General features: G+C 42.8%; 1 protein-coding gene across 1 annotated transcript; it reads left to right on the forward strand.

The window, feature by feature from the left end:
- The first annotated feature begins 984 nt into the window (after positions 1-984).
- On the forward strand, positions 985-20,567 carry mfsd2b (MFSD2 lysolipid transporter B, sphingolipid). Its single transcript, XM_061812290.1, is given in 13 exon segments — positions 985-1,302; positions 6,205-6,527; positions 10,632-10,755; positions 12,526-12,604; positions 12,685-12,866; positions 13,994-14,084; positions 15,357-15,478; positions 15,632-15,715; positions 17,938-18,021; positions 18,160-18,269; positions 18,337-18,480; positions 19,597-19,773; positions 19,848-20,567. Coding segments are annotated over 13 exon segments (1,887 nt in total). The 3' UTR covers positions 19,897-20,567.
- The last annotated feature ends 479 nt before the right edge of the window (positions 20,568-21,046 follow it).

Below are 21,046 nucleotides of genomic sequence, written 5' to 3' on the forward strand. Positions count from 1 at the left end.
ACATATTGTTCATAGAGGCATTTTGGGGGTATTAAAATGCTCACGGACACCATCCACAACCGCATTTTATGTTATTGTAATCTGCACAGCATACAGCAAAACATCTAATAATCTTACTGTTACAGTAATAAATTGTAATAAAAGTGTCATATCATGATTGCAAATATTTTTCGTATTAAAATGCACAAGAACGCAAATATCGCAAAAGTCTCGTGTCTCAACACATTTTTGCCATTGAAATGAATGGAAATGTGATGAATCTGAAAGATAATAACATTTTCTGCCTACATAAACTGCAGACCTGGAAAAAGCTTTCCAAAAAATGACTGTACCCAATTTTTTCTCCTTCCTTTTTCTTCACGTTCGGTAGGGTCGATCTTAACCGTACATTAGTGCCACCAACTGATATTCTCCCTACATTGCGAGGAAATCAATGTGAATTGAAGCTGGCCTGATGTTGCGACGTATGGCGGCATTTTCGCTTTCGCACAAAAATAAAAAAAAATCCCGCAGAACTCGTAAGCAAGGCACTTGTATATCTGTGTATATGATAAGTAATCACTGTAGTCTAATTATGCAGCATTCATATCTGGTAATTGAGCGTAAAGTGGGAATTACTGCATAATATTTGTAATGATTATGTTTTTATAGGCTGTAATAGTATGCATGCATGTAATAAACTGCTGTCGAACTGATATAAACTAACACAAAACGTGGGAATGTTATCTTGACAAAGGCAGATTTTAGTGTGAAGTGTACCTAATGAAGTGAGCAGTCTGTGATTACCATTTAGGTGTGTACTAATGCGCGTGTCAAATATCTTTCCATGATGGAATTCTATGCACATAATGGGTCAGCATTCCTGAGCTCGCATGTTGTGCATACTTGTTACTGAGGATGTGTATTTTGTCCATGTGTTCGTGTGTGTGTGTGTGTGTGCGCGTTCCATCTCCGGCACCGGCCTCCGCGTTCCAGAGCATGTGAATGGCGACGGACAGGATCCGAGTTGTCCGGGAGGAGCAGGAGGAGGAGGAGGAGGAGGAGAGGAAGGAGGAGGCGCAGTCGGAGCTCCCGACGCGCAGTCAGAGCCACGTCCAATTCCCGCCCCGCCTTCTGGTGCACACGCGCAGCCTCAGCCACACGCACTTCGGCGCGCCCTCCCAGAAGAAGCGCACCTGCCGCCTCACCCACAGCCTCTCCGCCATGGCCCGAAAGGAGAACGGCGCCCAGGGGGGCTTGGCTGCGGCGGGGAAGATGCTCAAGCCCACCGAGACGCTGTTAGTCGCTAAAGTCCCCCAGCAGGTAAGACCAGCCCACCCTTGTGAGTTCTCCTCAGGTGGTGCTCGGATGAGGAAAACCATTGCTGGTGTGCATTTAGAAAATCATTTAGTGGATTCAGAGATTTGTTTCGAAATAGATTGTACATCTTTGAAGATGATTGATGATAAAAAATGTGCAAAGACTGAGAATTATGGAGCAGTCATTTTTGGGAGATGAAGCGTTCAACTGTTTTCCACCATTTCAGTTTTCCTGATTTTCTTTGGGATGTGGTTGAAACAACACCTTTGTTTGCATCCAGTTAGCTCGCAAGCTAAGCTGAAAATACTGTACGTCTTCCCTTTAGCTATCGCTCTGGCGTGGCTGCTTTAGATCGCCTCGTTGTTGGCCGCGAGTGCACGCACATCACGCAGAAAAAGACGGAAGCGCAAGGACGGTGGGGGGGGGGGTGAATATAAAAATCCAACTTGACACCCAAAGTGCGGACCGGGGCTTCGGACTGGAGTGTCCGGTTCGGTGCGCCTCATTGTCCGCCATGAGTGCATGCATGTTATGGAGAGAAAAACTGGAGCGTGAGGAGGAGGAGGGAAAAAATGTCCAAGTTGTCAGCCAGCATGTGGACCGGAGCTTCAGGCTGGCATGTCCACTTTCGAGTTTCTCATTCTTCGGACTGGAGTGCCTTGTTGTCGCAGTGTGGAAAACGCACGCTTGCGATATAGTCCAGCTCCCGAAGGATTTTCATGAATGAAACATGTTCATTAGTTATGTGCAACACGGTTTGTTTTTTCTGGTTCTAGTAGCCTTGTTTGATTTTGAATCGACGGTTGAGCAGGATGCTCAAAGCATACGAGAGCAGAGAGAAGTGATTTTGTCATTTTGTAAACTTGATTTTTCTTTTTAAATTTGGCGGGGTTGGTAACAATCTTCTCTGTGGTGTGTCAAATTTAGAAGATATTCACTTTCACTTTGCAGAAACTTTAAGATTTGCATTTTGGGCCTCGTTTTCTTAAGCATGTGGCTGCCGGATTCTGGTTGTTCCTGTTCCTGCGCCTTCAGTTTCTACATTGTCACTGAAACAGGCTAAGACATGACTCACATAATTTGGCATCATCATCATCATCCAAACTCTGGTAGCTTCTGTGCCTTTGCAGTCAGTTTGCATATTTTTGGACTAATTTCCCGAGTGTGTGATTCCTGTTCCTGTGGCAGTTTTCACTGGCGGTGTGTCTCACAGTGTGAACACTTGGGATGGGTCTCACTTGTTCAGATGGACACATTGAATATTACACATATCAATTGCATAAGAAATATATGCGATAATAATTTTTTTTTACAATAAAAACAAACCCAAAAAATATCTATGAATTTACAGCTGAGAAAAAATGAAGCACAGATATTGTTTACTATGCACTTTTTTTGGTGACATTTGTTTTTATCTTGTCTTCATGAAAAAAAAAAAAAATAAAAATAAAAATGATAGAAAAAATTATATTGTTAAAAATAATGTTATATTGAAATGTATCTATTGTGTATATGAGATACATTTCTTTCAAAAATGTATAAACATAAAGTAAAACTTTTACAATCATTTGAATGGAAAAAAAATTTCAGAATGTATAATTTTAAGATTATAATCACTTTGTTTGCTTGGAGCGGTGCATTGTGGTGCTCTTTGTAATATTTTGACCCTCTATAGAAGATAATTAAAATATTAGGCACTATTAAATATTACATTTCAACCATTTGTTATTTTATCTGATTATCTATTATTTAAATACATATATTTACTGCAAATACAATACATGTACATTAAAAAAATGATGTAAAATTAATGTTGAAAAATAACTACCTAAAAAAGAAAGATCTATGATGTGTACCAATTGAAGTGTCCTGTGAGTTAAGTGTTGACGTCCGTGTTGAGCAATGCAGTTTTTTTCCCCAACAACATTAGGCGGCACATCCTGTTTATGCCCTTTGATGATAGCTGGAGAGTCAGGAAGGAAAGAATAAGAAAAGATCGCGAGAGACGAGTCCACGGCATATTTTTGCACATCATCAGTGGCGCGGTGCCGCCGAAAACAGTTTGATTTCCTCTCCAATTAGCCTTAATTGCAGCGAGAGCCTCAGCCTTTACTTACCTCTGACCCCGGTCGTCTCGCAATGGAATAATTACACGCCTCCCTCCTGGTAATTGTCGCTCCCCGCGCTCTTCATGTTTTGACAGGGCCACGGTAATAATAGCGTTTCACTCTGAGATGTGGTCGCTTTGCTGGTGTTTCGACTTTGGGTCGCTCCTATTCAGCACTAAGGACGGCCTCAACTTCAATGGGTGACTGAAAGCGATTCATTCATTGATTTTCCAGGCCGCTTATCCGCACGAGGGTCGGAGGAGTGCTGGAGCCTATCCCAGCTATCTTCGTTTCCAGCCAATCCCAGGGCACTTTGAAACAAACATTCGCACTGACAATCACACCTAGGGGCAATTTAGAGTGTCCAATTATTGTTGCATGTTTCTGGGATGTGGGAGGAAACCAGAGCACTGAGAGAAAACCCACACAGGCAGGGGGAGAACATGCAAACTCCACACATGCGGGGCCAAGATTGAACCATGGTCCTCAGAACAGATACAGCTGCCACCACCGTGCCGCCTTGAAAGCAATTCATTTTTGACCAAGACAACAGAATTTTCACATTTTCTGGACTGAAAAACAAATTTTGAAGTCAAAACTTTTAAAGCAGCATTTCAGTGTTTTTTGCGGCATTCAACCAGATGATACTTGAATTTTGATTATCATTTGTCTGTGAAAACCGACGACTCAATTGTCTACAACTCCAAGCGTCATTTTGATGTTTTCATAGTTATATGAAACGGTTTAACAACGGCAAAAAATAAACTAAAATGTTGCCATTTAACCTAAAAATCACAAAATCACGTGGCGGGTCGGATCCAGCCCCCGGGCCTTGAGTTTGACACCTGTGCTGCAGTCCATCTGTGAAAACGGAAGACCTTCACATTTTCGGACGCCTCCACGTGTCATTTTCACGATATACCTAATTAAGTTTTGCATTTTTGTCACTGTGACAATTTCAAAGACCGCATCTGTAACTACGAACTGAACTCCCGATTAACAAAAAGAGATTTGCACGCACGATCGCACCGCTTGTGACCACGCGGAGGCGTCTTCGGATTCGTGACTCAGAATTTCATCAACATGTTTCTGGGAACTTCAAGTTGGGAGTGTAAAAATACAAAAGGTTGAGTGAGACGTTTCACCCTCCATTATATAAAGTGACACATGATGGAGCTGTCAATGAAAATAAAAATACAGCAGGCAGAAATCTGTGTCACACTTGACTCGTAAACGGCTCAGTTAAGATTAAATCAATGACTCACTGTGACTCCTAGAAAGTACTATTTCGGGTCATTGCAACCAGTAAATAATATTACAATATTCATCATTTTATTGCAACGTCAACTAATGTAATTCGACCCTATTCAGCTCACTGTGTTGTAATCGCTGACACAAATGAAAAATAAACAAGAGTAAACAGGACAAATCAATAGACGCTTGACCGCCTTGTTATTCAAATGCAGTCTTTCCACACCGTCATCATTTTTGACTTCCGCGACCCGACGCTTTTAAACCCTTAAACACGGACGCCGGGCACTTACCGGCCAAACCGAAATCTCCCAAACCGCCGGGGCACGCTCGCCACCCAAAAAGTCTTGCTCGGTGCTTTTATTCCTCCCAAATAGAATATGCTAATTGCACGGTCTGGCGGAGGACCGCAAATATGCGCAGCTTATAAACTTGTTAGACCTCTGCAAAGGCCGAGCATATTTTGAACTCTGGAAATAAAAGACCTCGCGCAGTTTCTTTCTTTCCTCTGGAATTTCACAAACTATGTAAGGTGCTTTAGTGGGATTTTTATTTATTGACAGCAAAATGTCTCCATGTCATCACAAACTCTCCCTTTTTTTTTAATATAATGAACAAGACCAAAGCCAAAAACATGTCATGTCATTATCCTCACAAGGGTCTCAGGAAAGCTGCAGCCTATCCCAGCTAGCTTCAGGCAAAAGTCAAATCGACATCATCACTGAGCGGGAATCGATCCCGCGCTGCCCGCACCTAAGGCAGGCGTGTGTACCGCTTCACCATCAATGGCTTAAAAGACAAAAACATGAAAAGATAAACGGACAGAAGAATTTTCTAGGAAATCTCAATAATCACATTGCATTTTGTAAACATTCCTAATTACTGTGCAATTTGTATATACAGTAGGCTAACCGAAGCTAACCGAAATTTGTTTATAGCAAATCAATCCGAATAAAAATAATACTAAATAATAAATACAAGAAAATCTTACTTATCACTTTATTTGTAGGAATTTTGAAAAATTCCAGTGTAATTTTGTTCAATAAACCAACTTACTATCCATCCATCCATCCATCCATCCATTTTCTGAGCCGCTTATCCTCACGAGGGTCATGGGGAGCGCTGGAGCCTATCCCAGCTGTCAACGGGCAGGAGGCGGGGTAGACCCTGAACTGGTTGCCGGCCAATCGGAGGGCACATAGAGACAAACAACCAATCGCACTCACAATCACACCTCGGGGCAATTTAGAGTGTCCAATTAATGTTGCATGTTTTGCGGATGTGGGAGGAATCCGGAGTGTCCACGCAGGCATGAGGAGAACATGCAAACTCCACACAGGCGGGGCCGGGATCGAACCCCGGACCTCAGAACACTTTACCAGCTGCTCCACCGTTCCACCATCCAATTTACTAATTACACCAAATTTTGTCATAAATCTCAATAATTACAGAGTATTTTCTAGATAAGCCTAAAAATCTTGTGAAATGTTGAAAATATGTCAATTGTTAAATTATTCGTTGTTGGTTTTTTTTTTTTCCCCCTTAGACCGAGCTGAGTCAGAAGCTGACGGTGTGCAACAAGCTGTGTTTCGCCATCGGAGGAGTCCCCAAAGAGGTTGCAGCCAGCGCCACCGCCTTCTTCCTGCAGATCTACCTGCTGGACGTCGCCCAGGTGAGGCGGAATGCCAAACGCGCCGTCTTTAAGACGAGGCTTCCATACCGGTGAAAATGTGCCCCCGCGCAGATCAACGCCTTCCAGGCCTCGATGGTGCTGTTTGTCGGCAAGGCCTGGGGGGCCGTGGTGGATCCTGTGGTGGGCTTCTTCATCAACAAGACCAAGTGGACCAGGATCGGAAGACTCATGCCCTGGTGAGTAACTTTTAAGACCTGTGAAATGTAATTACAAGAAGAAAATGGGATAAAAAAAAATATTCAGTTTTAGTTGTGAATATGTGCAAAGGTGCAAATGTAGCAAGTGACATTTCACCCCCCCCCCAAAAAAAAAATAAAAAAAAAACTATTACTTTACTAATTTGTGACGGGTCATGGACAACCACACAAATTACAGTAGTACCTTCAGATACAAGTTTAATTGTCACGATCCTCCGTTGCGGGGCTGGACCCAAATGCAGGACTCTGAGACGCCAGCATGATGTTAGGCGTGGTTTATTCAAGGGACAGGGTCATACACGGTGTAAGCAGTCCGAGAAGGCAGAGGCACAAAACGCTAAGCAAAAGCAGGATCCAAAAACGTGAAGCGAGGTCTGATGTCTAGGAAACAAACTAGGAAACGTGAGCTAGGATTTGACTATGAAACATAAACTAAGACAGGACTAAACTTTGGTGGCACAGAAACGCTGTGACGAGCATAGCTCAACACCACACTATTCTCCGTGGTGGAGATTCCTACTGTCAGTGAATACAACTGACTAACTCAGGGCAACGAACTGGCAAAACAGGTGTCAGAGATAAGACCACCCGAAATGGTGATTGGGCCACGTCCCTCTGAGCTGTGGTCCATTCTTGCTCATGACATTAATTTGTTCTGTGACTATGCTTATATCTCAAATCTTCCTTCCCCATTGAAATGGATGGAAGTGCATTTTATCCGTTCCAGCTCCCCCACAAAAGCACACAATTTGTTAGGTTAACATGTTTTTTCATGACAAAAAAACACACCAAAAACTTTTATACTTTATAAAAAAAGCCACATAACATGAATGTATCGAATTCTTATTCTTAATTGTTCTTCTGTGGTGCCTACTTGCGGTTGGTGAACCAGTTTAACCGCTACTGTCCTTCGATCGCAAGTAAACCACTGTGAATTGCTAGTGGCATGATATTGTGAAGTCGTACCTCAAGGCACCCCTCTAGGTTCTTGTAGTTTATTTATTTTGTTTCACCCTAAATCAACAAAAAGCCTCCGCCTGCGGCTAATGGCGCTTTAATCGCGCTCTTCCTGACGCACCCTGCGTCGAACCGCCGCGTTTACGCAATGCTTCGTTTCAACTCTGGGTGACATCCACTTCCACCGGCATCTTTGGTTTTCAGTCTCCCGGATTTACCCGCGTGAGGTTTTTACTGCCCTGATGGACTTAAGAAGCGGGCTGCTTTGTGTAAAGCAGCTGCCGTAATTACACACAGACTTTAACGCTGCTTATACATTATAGGCCTTTAGATCACACGCGTATGACCAGACCAGCCTTGGAAGAGAAACCAAGTAAGAGGAACAGACTGAAGCTGAGGCCACTTTAACCACCTCGCCCGAATCGGGGAGTCCGCAGGCGAGTTCGTTTCCGGAGTCCGCTGCGGTACGAGCGACAATCTTTCGACTCGCGTGACGTCTTTGTCGTTATTCGCCCGCCGCGTTGGTGGAAATCTTCCTTAGACAGGAAAGTGGCTTTCCACTCCCGCTCGTCCTGTCAGCCAGCAGCCGTAAGTAGACGGGTGTTCTGGTTTACAAAGTGAAACTGAAGTTAACGCGACAAAGCCAAAACCGAACTCATGGCGATCGTCTGTTCCTGGGTCAAACCGTCGCCAATATAAAAACCACCGAAAATGACGCACAGTTGCATTGAGAAAAAGCGAACGAACTCACAATTTTTTTTCTAGATATTAGCCATCGCGTGGTGGATCAGCTGGTAAAGCGTTGGCCTTACAGTTCTGAGGTCCCGGGTTCGATCCCGGCCTCGCCTGTGTGGAGTTTGCATTTCTTCCCGTGCCTGCGTGGGTTGTCTCCAGGCACTCCGGTTTCCAAAAACATGCAACATTAATTGGACACTATAAATTGCCCATAGTTGAGATTGTGAGCGCGCCTGTTTGTCTCCATGTGCCCTGCGATTGGCTGGCGACCAGTTCAGAGTGTATCCCGCCTCCTGCCCGTTGACACCTGGGATAGGCTCCAGCACTCCCCGGGACCCTCGTGAGGATAAGCGGCAAAGAAATTTCCTTCAGATGAGTTTTTGCTTTAGCTTGTTAGCAAATATGTTTGCATGACTGTATTATACTGCCAAGTGGCCCAACCCAGAAGGACACACGGAGTCAATGATGAGCCGCTAATTATTTAATTATTTTATTTAATATGTAACCAATCGTTTATTTTTAATGAATTACAATATATGAAGTGATTTTTTTTCCCTATCAAAAGACACATTACGAAAAAATTAGGTGGTGGCTGGAACAGAATAATGGAATTCATTCATTCAATTTCCAAGATCATTTTCCAAGATGCTTATCCTCACGAGGGTGACGGGAGTACTGGAGCCAATCACAGCTATCAACAAATAGAAAATCACGCCGAATGAAGTGCATTTTGTAGAAAATCTTACTTCTCACTATATTTGTACGGATTTTGATAAATTCCAGTGTAATTCTGTTCAAAAATCCAATTTACTATCCATCCATCCATTTTGTTTGCCGCTTATCCTCCCAAGGGTCACGGGAGTGCTGCAGCCAATCCCAGCTATCAACGGGCAGGAGGCGGGGTACACCCTGAACTGGTTGCAAGCCATTCGCAGGGCTTATTGAGGTTTTTTTCCCGCCTCTAAAATATTCTTATGTCTAAAATTAAAACAACAATACTTTGAAATAACAAGAAGTAAAAGTTGCTGGAACTTTAGGTGTGCCATAAAGCAGCCCTTGCGGTACCCCTAAATCCCTTCCGTTTCTCTGCTCCTCATCCAATTAACACCATTTTAATAAGCCAAACGAGATATTCTTCTTATCAGCTGCATGGCGTTTAGGGAGGGAGTCTTTTCTGTGACATCTTGGGGAAGGAAGCGTTCCTATTTGCGGGACTTTTTCATGCCCCACCGGTGGGAACACCCCCACACCCCCGCACCCCACGCAAATTTCTGTCGCCCCCCCCCCCCTCCCCAAATAGTGCCGCACCAGCGTTATGCGTCATCTTTTGTCATGGCAAACAATCGGGAGGAGAGTGAAGCGATGCAGCCGGACGCTACCAGAAACCACTCGGGCTCTCACTCTTCATTATTCCTGTTCCTGCATTGCGGGGGTCAGAGGTCGCTTGTTGTTGTTTTGTTTGTTTTTTGGCACCATCACCTCGATACCATTCCCCCCCCCCCTTTTTTTTGTCCTTAAAAAATATGCCTGGGTTTGAATCATACATTGGAAAAAGTCATTTTTTTTGTGTTTTTTTTTTTTTTGGGGTGACTTCTGTGCTTAGTAGCGTTTGGGGGGGATGTTATCATCATGGAAATAAATATAATAATTATAATAATAATAATAATAATAATGACTCAGCTGGTAAAAGCGTTGGCCTCACAGTTCTGAGGACCCGGGTTCGATCCCGGCCCCACGTGTGTGGAGTTTGCATGTTCTCCCCGTACCTGTGTGGATTTTCTCTGGGTACTGCAGTTTCCTCCCACATCCCAAAAACATGCAACATTAATTGAACGCTCTAAATTGCCCGTAGGTGTGATTGTGAGTGTGGTTGTTTGTCTCCATGTGCCCTACGATTGGCTGGCAACCAGTTCAGGGTGTACCCCGCCTCCTGCCTGTTGACGGCTGGGATAGGCTCCAGCACTCCCCGCGGCCCTCGTGAGGATAAGCGGCAAAGAAAATGGATGGATGGATTATAATGATGATGAGAAATGATACAGATGTGATCCATTTTAGCGTCAAAACACTAACTAAACAATAACATCTAAGCACGCAAAGAGGCGCAGCGAATTTGTAGGGAATTATCATAACTGCCTGCTTGAAAAAAAAAAGAGCAAAAAAAATTTAAAAAATTGGGAGCAGAAACCTGCAGCTAATGAGTGCAATGCGAATGTGTGTATGTATTACACAACAAGGTTCAAGCAGGCAGCTTAGTTGAACTTATCTTAGCGTTGTGACCCCGTTCTGATGTTACATAACAGATTAAAGCGGACAACGTTTGACTGACAGCTGCGGTTAAAATGGACTCCCCACCCGTGCCCCACCCCACCCCCACCCCACCCCCTCCCTTAGGATGCTGGGGTGTACGCCGTTCTTGGTGGTGTCCTACTTCTACCTCTGGTACGTGCCCCCCTTCGTTACCGGGAGGTTCGTGTGGTACCTCGGCTTCTACTGCCTCTACCAGACCCTCATCACGGTGAGTACGGAACTCGCAACGTGAACCGTTTCCACGGCCGCAAAAGTACTGGACACGTATTATCCCAAACTGTAAAAGTTACACGACGAGGGCAAAATTACAAAAAAATAGCACAACTGTTGGGTTATTCTGTATAACGCAGCCTCTGTACACAGATGTGTCCCGGTATTGACTGTTGTTTTTCTTCTCATCTCATTCTCATCATCTCATATTAACCCCCAATCATGGCTCCAAACAAGGCGAGTTTCTTGTTAAAAATTATTCTGCACTTTTGTTCATTAAAAAAAGTTTACAAGGCTGGGGGTTGAGTCGCTACAGATACGGCAATACGCTCCCAGACTACCGTGCTCTACTAATAAAGCATACAGTTTAAGCAAATACTAAATATATTTCTTAAATTATTTTATTACATCAAGTGTTTAAACTATACATGTATTTCTACTACGCACTTTATTATCAGGAAAAGCTAAAAAAAATGCTTTAAAAAGCCACATTTTTTTGGGCTTGGAACGCATTATTTCTTTTTCCATTCATTGTGATGGGAAGGATCGAATTGGTTTATGAACAAATCACTTCTCGGGCCATTTTCTAGAAGGGATTGTGTTTAAGAACCGAGAAATCGGTACCATCCCCTGGACAAAATTACCACCCAGTGACTAAGGCACTGACAAGACTACCACCCTACTGACAATATTTTAACCCTATTGGGTAGGATACTACCCCACTAAAAGGGTAAACACCCCAGTGACAAGAGTGCCACCATAGCTTCAAAAGTACCGCACCCAAACAGACTTTTAAAGCCACACACGTTCAAAGTCACAGATACTTCAGTGCAGAACGTGAGAAAGGAGTACAAAAACCATACCTGCAAATGTAGACTATCTTTTGCTGTGTAATTTTTACAGAAAGTCAATTTCATTTGAATAATAAATGAAGTCATCCGTAGGATAATTCATTCTAAAAATATTTGATCGCTGCACACATCCCAAAGACAGACATACCTCCCCAATGCCACCGCCAAAGGCATCTTTTTTAAATGTTCCTCTGAGGTTTGAGTCATTTGAATGTCGTGGCAAGCCTTATAGCTTTAAGGCCAAAGTTATAACGTCTGGTTTTTTTTCTCAATTTACGATCTAAATGTAACGTTTCACGAGATGAGAGCTGAAGGTGAAAGTTGACAGGGGGAGTAATCACATGTGGGAATTACCCTCCCGCTTCAAAAAAAAGACGTCAGACGTTCGCGGTCGGGCTCTGTGCCCCCCGCCCCCACCACCCCTTCCCCAACCCCGAAGGGAAAGTGTAGCTATTCCTGGCGTCTTTTGTCATCACCCTCCGTTCATCTTCCCTTTTGGCCTGTCATGGCGCGCTACGCTGACGGCGCGATAAGTATACAGTCGCCAGATAAACGCCGCTCACGCCGCGTGTGGCCCGTCAAAATGAATAGCTCGCCGTCCTGGATGTCATTCAACGTCATCGGGGTTCTTATGCTCACATTTAAGAATAATTTCCTTAATTTATAGGCTGTCTCTTAAATCAGACATGGCGATGGAGTTCTTGTTAATAGACGTTGCTTGCATAGCGCTTGAAATTCTCATACCACGTGTTAGTTGGGTGACTAATTCATCTTTGATCACCCCAAAATCTGTTGTATTCTTCCTCGTGTTTGTGTGTGTCTTTCTGTGTTGTGACCCCACTTTTATTCTTATTTTTTTTCTTATTTTTGTATTTTATTATATTATTATTATTTTTTTTTTTTTCCCTTATTTTTAGTGCTACCATGTGCCTTATTCCGCTCTCACCATGTTCCTGAGCACGGACCAGCGGGAGCGCGACTCTGCCACCGCCTACCGTAAGCGCCTTCCAAACGCGACCCGACAGGTTAATGGTTTGGGAATAACGGGGATGTTTGTGCATTTTTTTTTCCGTCAGGGATGACTCTGGAGGTGTTGGGCACCCTGGCCGGAGCCGCCATCCAGGGCCAGATCGTGGCCAGCGCCCACAGACTCAAACACTGCCAGGGACCCAACGGCACCACCGGTGCCATCAACAACAGCGGGGGGGCCGAGGTGGTCCGCAGTTTGGTGCGCTCAGAGGAATACCTGTCACATGCTGTAAGGAAATAGAACAAAATTTTATTTTAGAGCTGTGAGTGATGCAAAAAATACGATGAGCGGACTAACCCATGTAAGAAGTGGAAATGAAAGAATTATTTTGCTGCATAATTTGGAGTTTCGACAAAAGTAGCAATTTAGGGAAGTTCAAAAATAGTTTCTCACAAGTCCTGAGTGAGAATAACTTAACTGCTTAAGCTATCTAGTTTACACGTAAACTAAATAAATAGCTGAGTCACTAACTAGCTAGCTAATTAGCTAGCTTACAAAGTATATAATGAGCTGATTAACCCATGTAAGAAGTGGAAATGAACGAATTATTCTGCTGCAAAATTGGGAATTTTGACAAAAGTAGCACTTTAGGGAAGTTCAAAAATAGTTTCCAACAAGTCCTGAGTGAGAATAACTTGGCTTAAGTAGCTATCTAGTTTACTCATAAACTAAATAACTAGCTAACTAATTAGCAAGATAATTAGCTATCTTACAAAGTATTTCACTAGTCCAATATGTTTTCAAATTGAAACTCACAAAAACAAAAACAAACATTTTATCAGGTTTCTTGCTCTATAGAGTATGATGTCTGTAATTTGGATTTTAAAAACACACACAAAATAACACTTATACGATGCAGTGTTTGCTTTTAAACATCTTGATTGGTATTCGGTTTCTTACGATTAATGTAAAATTGGTGTCAGGTCGGTTTGAAGCGGTGACAGCAGAAACGCACACAGGTGCTTTGCGTCGCTAATATTAGTATATACAGTAATAAATATAATATTATGTGGCACTGCATGGTGGAAAAGTATTTTGATAGGTCACATGTTGGGATTTTGGTTTTCGGCCGCAGGTTGTTCTTTCTGAAACATTTTCGGAAAAAGCCTCTTCTGTGGTTTGGGCTAGCGCAAATAATGACGGCGGGAAAGGGGAGCAAACAAACAGCAGAGTCGCTATTTTGGGCGTCTGGCTTGCCGTCGCTGTTTTCTCACTAGTGTATTGTGCAAGGAGAAAGTAACACGCTGTAACACAACTCCCCAATAAGGTAGCGGTGTGATTAAAAAAAAAAAAAGTTTCTTAGGACATTAGAAATGACTAAAATAGGGGGGAGTGACGCCGTCTTCTGGTTGCAGAAAGAAGTTTACATGATCGCTGCTGGTGTCATCGGGGGGATCTTCCTGGTCTGCACTGTGGTCATGTTCCTCGGGGTCAAGGAGAAAGACGGTGAGGCCTTCACCTACCACGGTCCTACCAGCACGGGGAGGAGAAAAATCATCCCCAAAGTGTAAACAAAAAGCGTGTTCATCGTCAGAAGGAAATGTCGTTTATTTCGGGAACAGGTTGAGCACTAGCATGCTAGTCTGCGGTACAGCCTGGCGGTTTTAAAAATATCAACTGAAGGAAAACATTTCAAAGTAGTCGCCATGAAACCTCTCAGGCGCTTTCTGTTCGGACACATAAGATGCAAAGCAGGAAAGTGTTTTATTAGACCACAAAAACATCACATTGGCCTTAAAGGACTATATTTTGCTTGTGGTTGACATTAAAAAAAAAACATTTTGTCAAATTTTCCCATAGAAATTATATATTTTGTAGGGAAGGGTTTGTGTCCCACTGAAATGCAACATTTTGAAAAAATAAATGGTCTCAAAAACTGAAAATACCTCTTTTCCAGCCCCCAACATCATATTTAGTGTGCAGTACTTTGAAATTAAAACTGTATTTAGCCATAAAAAGGCAGCATTTATTCACTAAGTGGCAAAGTTGACACCAAAAGTTGTTTTAAAAAATTGACATTTTGTGTAAAGTGTTGGTTTTTGCAGGGTTTTTGTTTTGCAGCAAAAGTGCAAGAATTGTACCAAAAAAAAGCCAAGGGTTGATAAAGAGTACGTAAAGGACAGAGAATGTTCAAAGTTTGGAATTATTGCATGCATTAAAAAGAAGATAAAGTCCAAAATGTTTCTACTGTAAAAAAAAAAAAAAATGCACATCTACGGAGATATGAACATCATTAGCAAATTTAATATAGCCTACCACCGCTAGTTCGGACAAGTCTTAATCTTCTACAGGTGGTCAAGAATACACAACAGCCGCCAGTGCACTTTCAACATTTTTAATAAACCACATAATAAGAAAATAAACACATAATGGGCGCATTCGTTCACGAGCTGCCGATGGCCACAAGTCATGCTGACGAACTCGACACGCAAACTGGCTAACGGGTTATCCGATAGAAAGTCAACTATCTCATTGGCTGACTCCCTTGTCACTCAACGGGGGAGGGTGCACCTTTTCAAGCCATACAAATTCAAAGTCACAGAAACCGCTGTGTGGAATGGGTGGACAGTGACCCCGAGTGGATAAAAATCATACCTTCACCCCACATGCATATTTTGAATTGGTATTATGCATAAAGCTTTAACATATAAATATATGTATATTAAAACAAAAAGTCTGCGTTTATGCATGTGAGTCCTTATTCTGATTCTCGTCCAGATCCGTACGCGCCAAAGACGGAGAAGCAGATTCCGTTCCACCGCGGCTTCGTCATGGTGATGCGTCACGGTCCTTACCTCATCCTCACCGCCGCATTCCTCTTCATCTTGGTGGCCATTCAGGTAAAAAAAAAAAAAACCAACCAACCACATCGACTCTCACGGGTTCCGGCCCGGTCGCGGAATCAAGTGAATTCAAGTCCCGCTTGCTAGTTCTGCTACGTTTGGTGTGCTCGGTCGCCATTTTGTGACTCCTTGTTGTTTTTTTATGTGCAGCTGGTGCAGAACAACTTTGTCCTATTCTGCACGTATGCGGCCGACCTGAGGGAACACTTTCAAAACATTGTGCTGACCATCCTGGTGAGTGGACACTTTCATTCTACTTTCAATAATTAATTTTTTTTCCTCATACAGGTCAGCTTCCTACGGAGCCCCTAAAGGGACATTGAAAGAAAAAAAAATAACTAACTTCTTTCTCATTGTAATTAGAAAATTTTCATTGTAACGAGTAAGTTTCTCATTGTAATGAGAAACTTTCTCATTGTAATGAGCAACTAGTCCATTGCATGTGTGCATGTATAAAAGACCCTTATTCCTTATTCAGGAAGCTACTGCTAGCAGGTAAATAAGCTACGACGACCTGAACACAGGAAGCTACCGCTAGCAGGTAAATAAGCTACGACCCATAGGTAGCCGTTTTTCGACACTCTCATTGTGATGAGTAATTATTCATGAGTTACAATGCGTAACTTACTCATGAGTAAGTTACTCATTTTAATGAGTAAGTTACCCATTATGAGTAAGTTACTCATTACAATGCGTAGGTTACTCATTACAACGACACTCATTTTTCTCACGGGCCACATTGTTGTTCCGGTTTCCCTCAGAGGGCCGTTTAGACTGTGAAACAAAAATACATTAGTCATCTCATATTTATATCCTCAATTTATGAGCTAGTTTTGCAATCAGAAATCAAGGGTGATGTGTTTTTTAACTATTCATGTTTGATAACACAAAAATGCTTGTAATGAGTTGAGAATGAGTAACTTTCTCATTGTGATGAGTAACTTTGTCATTGAACTTTGTCATTACAATGAGTAAGTTACACATTACAATGAATAACTTGCTTATTACAAAGAATAACTCACTCATGAGTAAGTTACGCATTGTAACTCATGAGTAAGTAACACAATTAGTGTCTAAAAACGGCTACCTATGGGTCGTAGCTTATTAGCCTCCTAGCGGTAACTTCATGAATAAGGAATAATGGTCTTTTATACATGCACACATGCAATGGACTAGTTACTCATTACAATGAGAAACTTCCTCATTACAATGAGAATGTTTCTCGTTACAATGAGAAACCAATTTGGGTTTTTTTTTTCAATGTCCCTTTAGGGGCTCCGTAGCTTCCCTACGTAAAATGTTACATTTTCACATTAAAATTGCCAATCAGTGTAGAGTTGGTCGAGCGACAGTATGCCTGGGACATGGCCAGTTTCCCATAAAAATCCATTTTGATCACATTTAATAGCTGTACAAAAACAGCCACCGGTTGGCACTGAGAGCACTGACATTTTCATTTTGGATGTTCCGACGGAAAGCGTCTTTCAAAGCTTGTTTATTCCTCCACAAATGGGCCTTGGCAGAGGTTTGACTTCCTCCGCACTTTAAATTCGGGCCCAGAAAATAGCTCATTAAACAGAAACTCGGGACATAATGTTTGCCTTTAGGTTTTAAATATGTTTGGATAAGTGATCATTATTTCAAACTCTGTTCCCCAGGGGTGATTTTTCAATCGTGGGTGGAATTTACATTTTTAGCCACATATTCAAATAAAAAATGATGAATAGTAAAATATGTCAAAAGCTACGTACAGTTTTTTTAAAAATATTCAATATTCATAGCAAAACCGATGAAACAAGCAATTATTAAATTAAAATTTAAAAAAATAAACAAAACTCAACATACAAGTAAAACCAAATAGAAGTCGAAAACAAATACACATGAATTGCTAAACATTTGAAGGTTCAGCTAAATGTAAAAATTACAAATTTTGATAATATAGAAATATAATTAAAAATGGCAGCATGGTGGGTTAGCTGGTAACCTGGCTTTACAGTTCTGAGGTCCCGGGTTCAATCCCGGACCTGCCAGTGTGGAGTTTGCATGTTCTCCCCATGCCTACGTGGGTTTCCTCCGGGCACTCCGCTTTCCTCCCCCATCCCAAAAACATGCAACATTAATTGGACACTCTAAATTGTCCGTTGGTGTGATTGTGAGTGCGACTGTTGTCTGTGTCCATGTGCCCTGCGATTGGATTGGCAACCAGTTCAGGGTGTACCCCGCCTCCTGTCCGTTGACAGCTGGGATAGGCTCCAGCGCTCGCCGCGACCCTCGTGAGGATAAGCGGCAAAGAAAATGGCTGCATGGATGGATTAAAACTAAGATGTCGCTGTTTCATTTGTCACTATCTTTGCAAATCAGGATTTAAATGACCTTTTAAAAATATCTTACAGCCGTATCTTAAAATTATTACTCGAGTACTTATTTTGGGATTTGTACACATTGCGTACTCTCAGGTATCCGCAGTGGTGAGCATCCCTCTGTGGCAGTGGTTCTTGCAGAGGTTCGGGAAGAAGACGGCAGCTTTTTGCGGCATCACGGTGAGTTAATCTTCTCACTTTTATTACGGTATTATCATGACTCGGCTATTTGTGTGTGCGTGTTTGGCGACATCTTGTGGCGGTTTTCTGCACGCGGCGTCACAAAAGCGAGATTCGATTTCGGGTTTGTCTCTGTAGTGGATCATGCCCTTCACAATGATGCTGGTGTTCATCCCCAACGTGGTGGTGGCGTACGTGGTGGCGGTTTCCTCCGGACTCAGCGTGGCCGCCTCGCTCCTCCTCCCCTGGTGAGTCTCCGTTAATCAGCGCCGCGGTATTTCCGCCAGTCTTAACCGTCGCCGTTGACCGCCGCAGGTCGATGCTTCCCGACGTGGTGGACGACTTTCGGCTGGCCAACCCCTACTGCAAAGGCCACGAGGCCATCTTCTACTCCTTTTACGTCTTCTTCACCAAGTTCGCCGCCGCCGTGTCTCTGGGCGTGTCCACCCTGTGCCTGGAGTAAGTCGCCGTCACTCGCGTTCGGGCTCCTTGGCACTTTCACGCAGAGTTTGATGGTTCCCTGTGAAACCCGATCGATTGAATTTGAAATGTTGCACTCAACAACATCAAATTTGATAGGCGCGTCTATAGTGAGTACACCTAGAAATATGTCTGACGAACCCACACATGAAAACACACTGCAAGTACTCCAGTTTGCCTTGGAGCAGCCATTCGGTCAAATACTTCTGATCCCGATTCTGATTTTTGATTATTCTGAGTTTCTATCTTAAGGTGGCGTAATCGTGGGCAGGCAAGGGCGTCAAACTCATTTTTCTTACGGGCCACATTGTTGTTCCGGTTTCCCTCAGAGGGGCGTTATGACTGTGGAACAAAAATACATTAGGCATCTCATATTTACATCCTCAATTTATGAACTAGTTTTGGAATCAGAAATCAAGGGTGATGTGTTTTTCAACTATTCCTGTTTGATAACATAAAAATGCTCGTAATAACTTTATCATTTATGATATATGACTATTTGAAATTTTCGGTGCAGATTTTTACAAGAACCATGGAAAATTGACACTCTAGATTTGGCTTCGTGGGCCACATCAAATCATGCGGCGGCCAGATCTGGCCCACGGGCCTTGAGTTTGACACCCGTGGCGTACGGCTTCCGCAAAATGAGGGAGGACACGGAGTTTTACAACATTCGAGGGAGACGCTTTCAACGGAGTTAATAAACAGACATGTAGTACATATTTGTACTAATTGGACAGCGGTAGAGAGCGACAATACACAAATTGATGGGAAACTCAAAATTGCGAAAAATATTTGGTTTTCGTCTCGGTTTGTTGGGGAATCGTGGTAAGGATTGGTAACTTGCTATCCATCCATCCATTTTCTTTGCCGCTTATCCTCACGAGGGTCGCGGGGAGTGCCTGAGCCTATCCCAGCTGTCAACGGGCAGGGGGTGGGGTTCACCCAGAACTGGTCGCCAGCCAATCGCAGGTCACATGGAGACAAACAGCCGCACTCACAATCACACCTTGGGTCAATTTAGTGTGCAATTAATGTACAGAATGTCTGCCATTTTGTTTTGCTTAAACACGATTTTGTTTTGCGCACGGGTAGGTTCGCGGGGTACGAAAACGGTGCCTGCAAGCAGCCCGCCCCCGTGGTGTACACGCTCAAGCTGCTCATCGGCGCCGCCCCGGTGGCCTTCATCATCACGGGCCTCATGATCCTGCTCCTGTACCCCATCACGGAAAAAGTGCGACTGCGCAATAAACTGCACTTGGAAGAGCTGCGGTGAGTCACAATCGAGTTTCGCTCAGTTACATGAAATTTGGTAGTTCTGTTTATTTTAATTTTATGTAACGCAGGAAACAAAGCAGCGTCTCCAGAAATTCAGACGACTTGGGCGTGATGTGACGTGGGGAAAAATATTCCGGTCGCGGGATTTGTGTTCCAGCGGTGCACGCTGGGAAATTGGTGGCAATTGGTGTATATTACACTGGGACTTCATTTGTTTTTTAAAGTGAACATTTTTCGTTTCAACGCGTACTGTACGGCCGTGATATCGTCTGAGTATTCATACAAATGAATGTATATCAGGGTTTTATTTTTTTTCTTCCCCCTCCTCTTTCATTGCTGTGTCAAGTTGCTCTGCAACACCTTATTTATTATTTATGAATCATGTGCGGGGTAAGACGACACGGTAGGTAGGGCTTGTTGCGTTGCTTTGCCGAGGAAGTGACATGAGGACAGTCAAGAGAAAAGCCACAAAGCTACGAAAAAATAATGTCGATTATTTAAAAAAAAAAATGGAATGACCCGTGCAACGTATTTCCTTCTCTGTGCGTGTTGCTCCCTCTAGCTGTAGGATGTGGTATTAAACCCGTTCAAAGGGGAAATTATGTGCAATCCTGACTTTTTTTTTTCTTCTCCTCCATTTTATTTAATTTCCGTCAGTTGACGAACAATCAGCGTGGAGTTATGACATATTTGGTGCCGAGACGATCAGACATTGTGGTGTACATGTGTCGGATGGGGGGCCATTGAGATTGTGTATTTGCCAATGTGATGATTAATCTGATCTCAGCAGCCCTGCAATAAAACCTCTCATCATGATGATTTTCATTGTTATTATGTCATTCGTGTGTGTGTGCGTGTGTGTGTGTGATAAATTGATTTTGCATTAAAACATTTTGTTGTGGAAACAAAGAATAATTGCCTCCATGATGAAAAGAAAGAAAGAAAAATTGTCAACTAGAATTTTAACATTCTTAATGAATGTTTGAAATTCATATCATTAATTAATGATATTAAAAAGTTTTCACACGTGATTGGTGGTAAAATCCCGTTACCACGGCACCATGTAACGGCTGAAATGTGATTGAGACAAAACAAATTTGCACTGGAAGCTGTGCAACCAAGATTATTACTGTGATTATGAAATTATCATTTTATAGATGTAGAGAATTCGACAGTTTCAATTGTACATTTTGGTAATTGCTGTCGGAAATAAACTACATATCCCATCATGCATTTCACTCATTGCCATGGCAGCGAGAAGCTATCT

This window comes from Syngnathoides biaculeatus, chromosome 23 (assembly GCF_019802595.1).
Source record: "Syngnathoides biaculeatus isolate LvHL_M chromosome 23, ASM1980259v1, whole genome shotgun sequence".
NCBI classification, from domain to species: domain Eukaryota; kingdom Metazoa; phylum Chordata; class Actinopteri; order Syngnathiformes; family Syngnathidae; genus Syngnathoides; species Syngnathoides biaculeatus.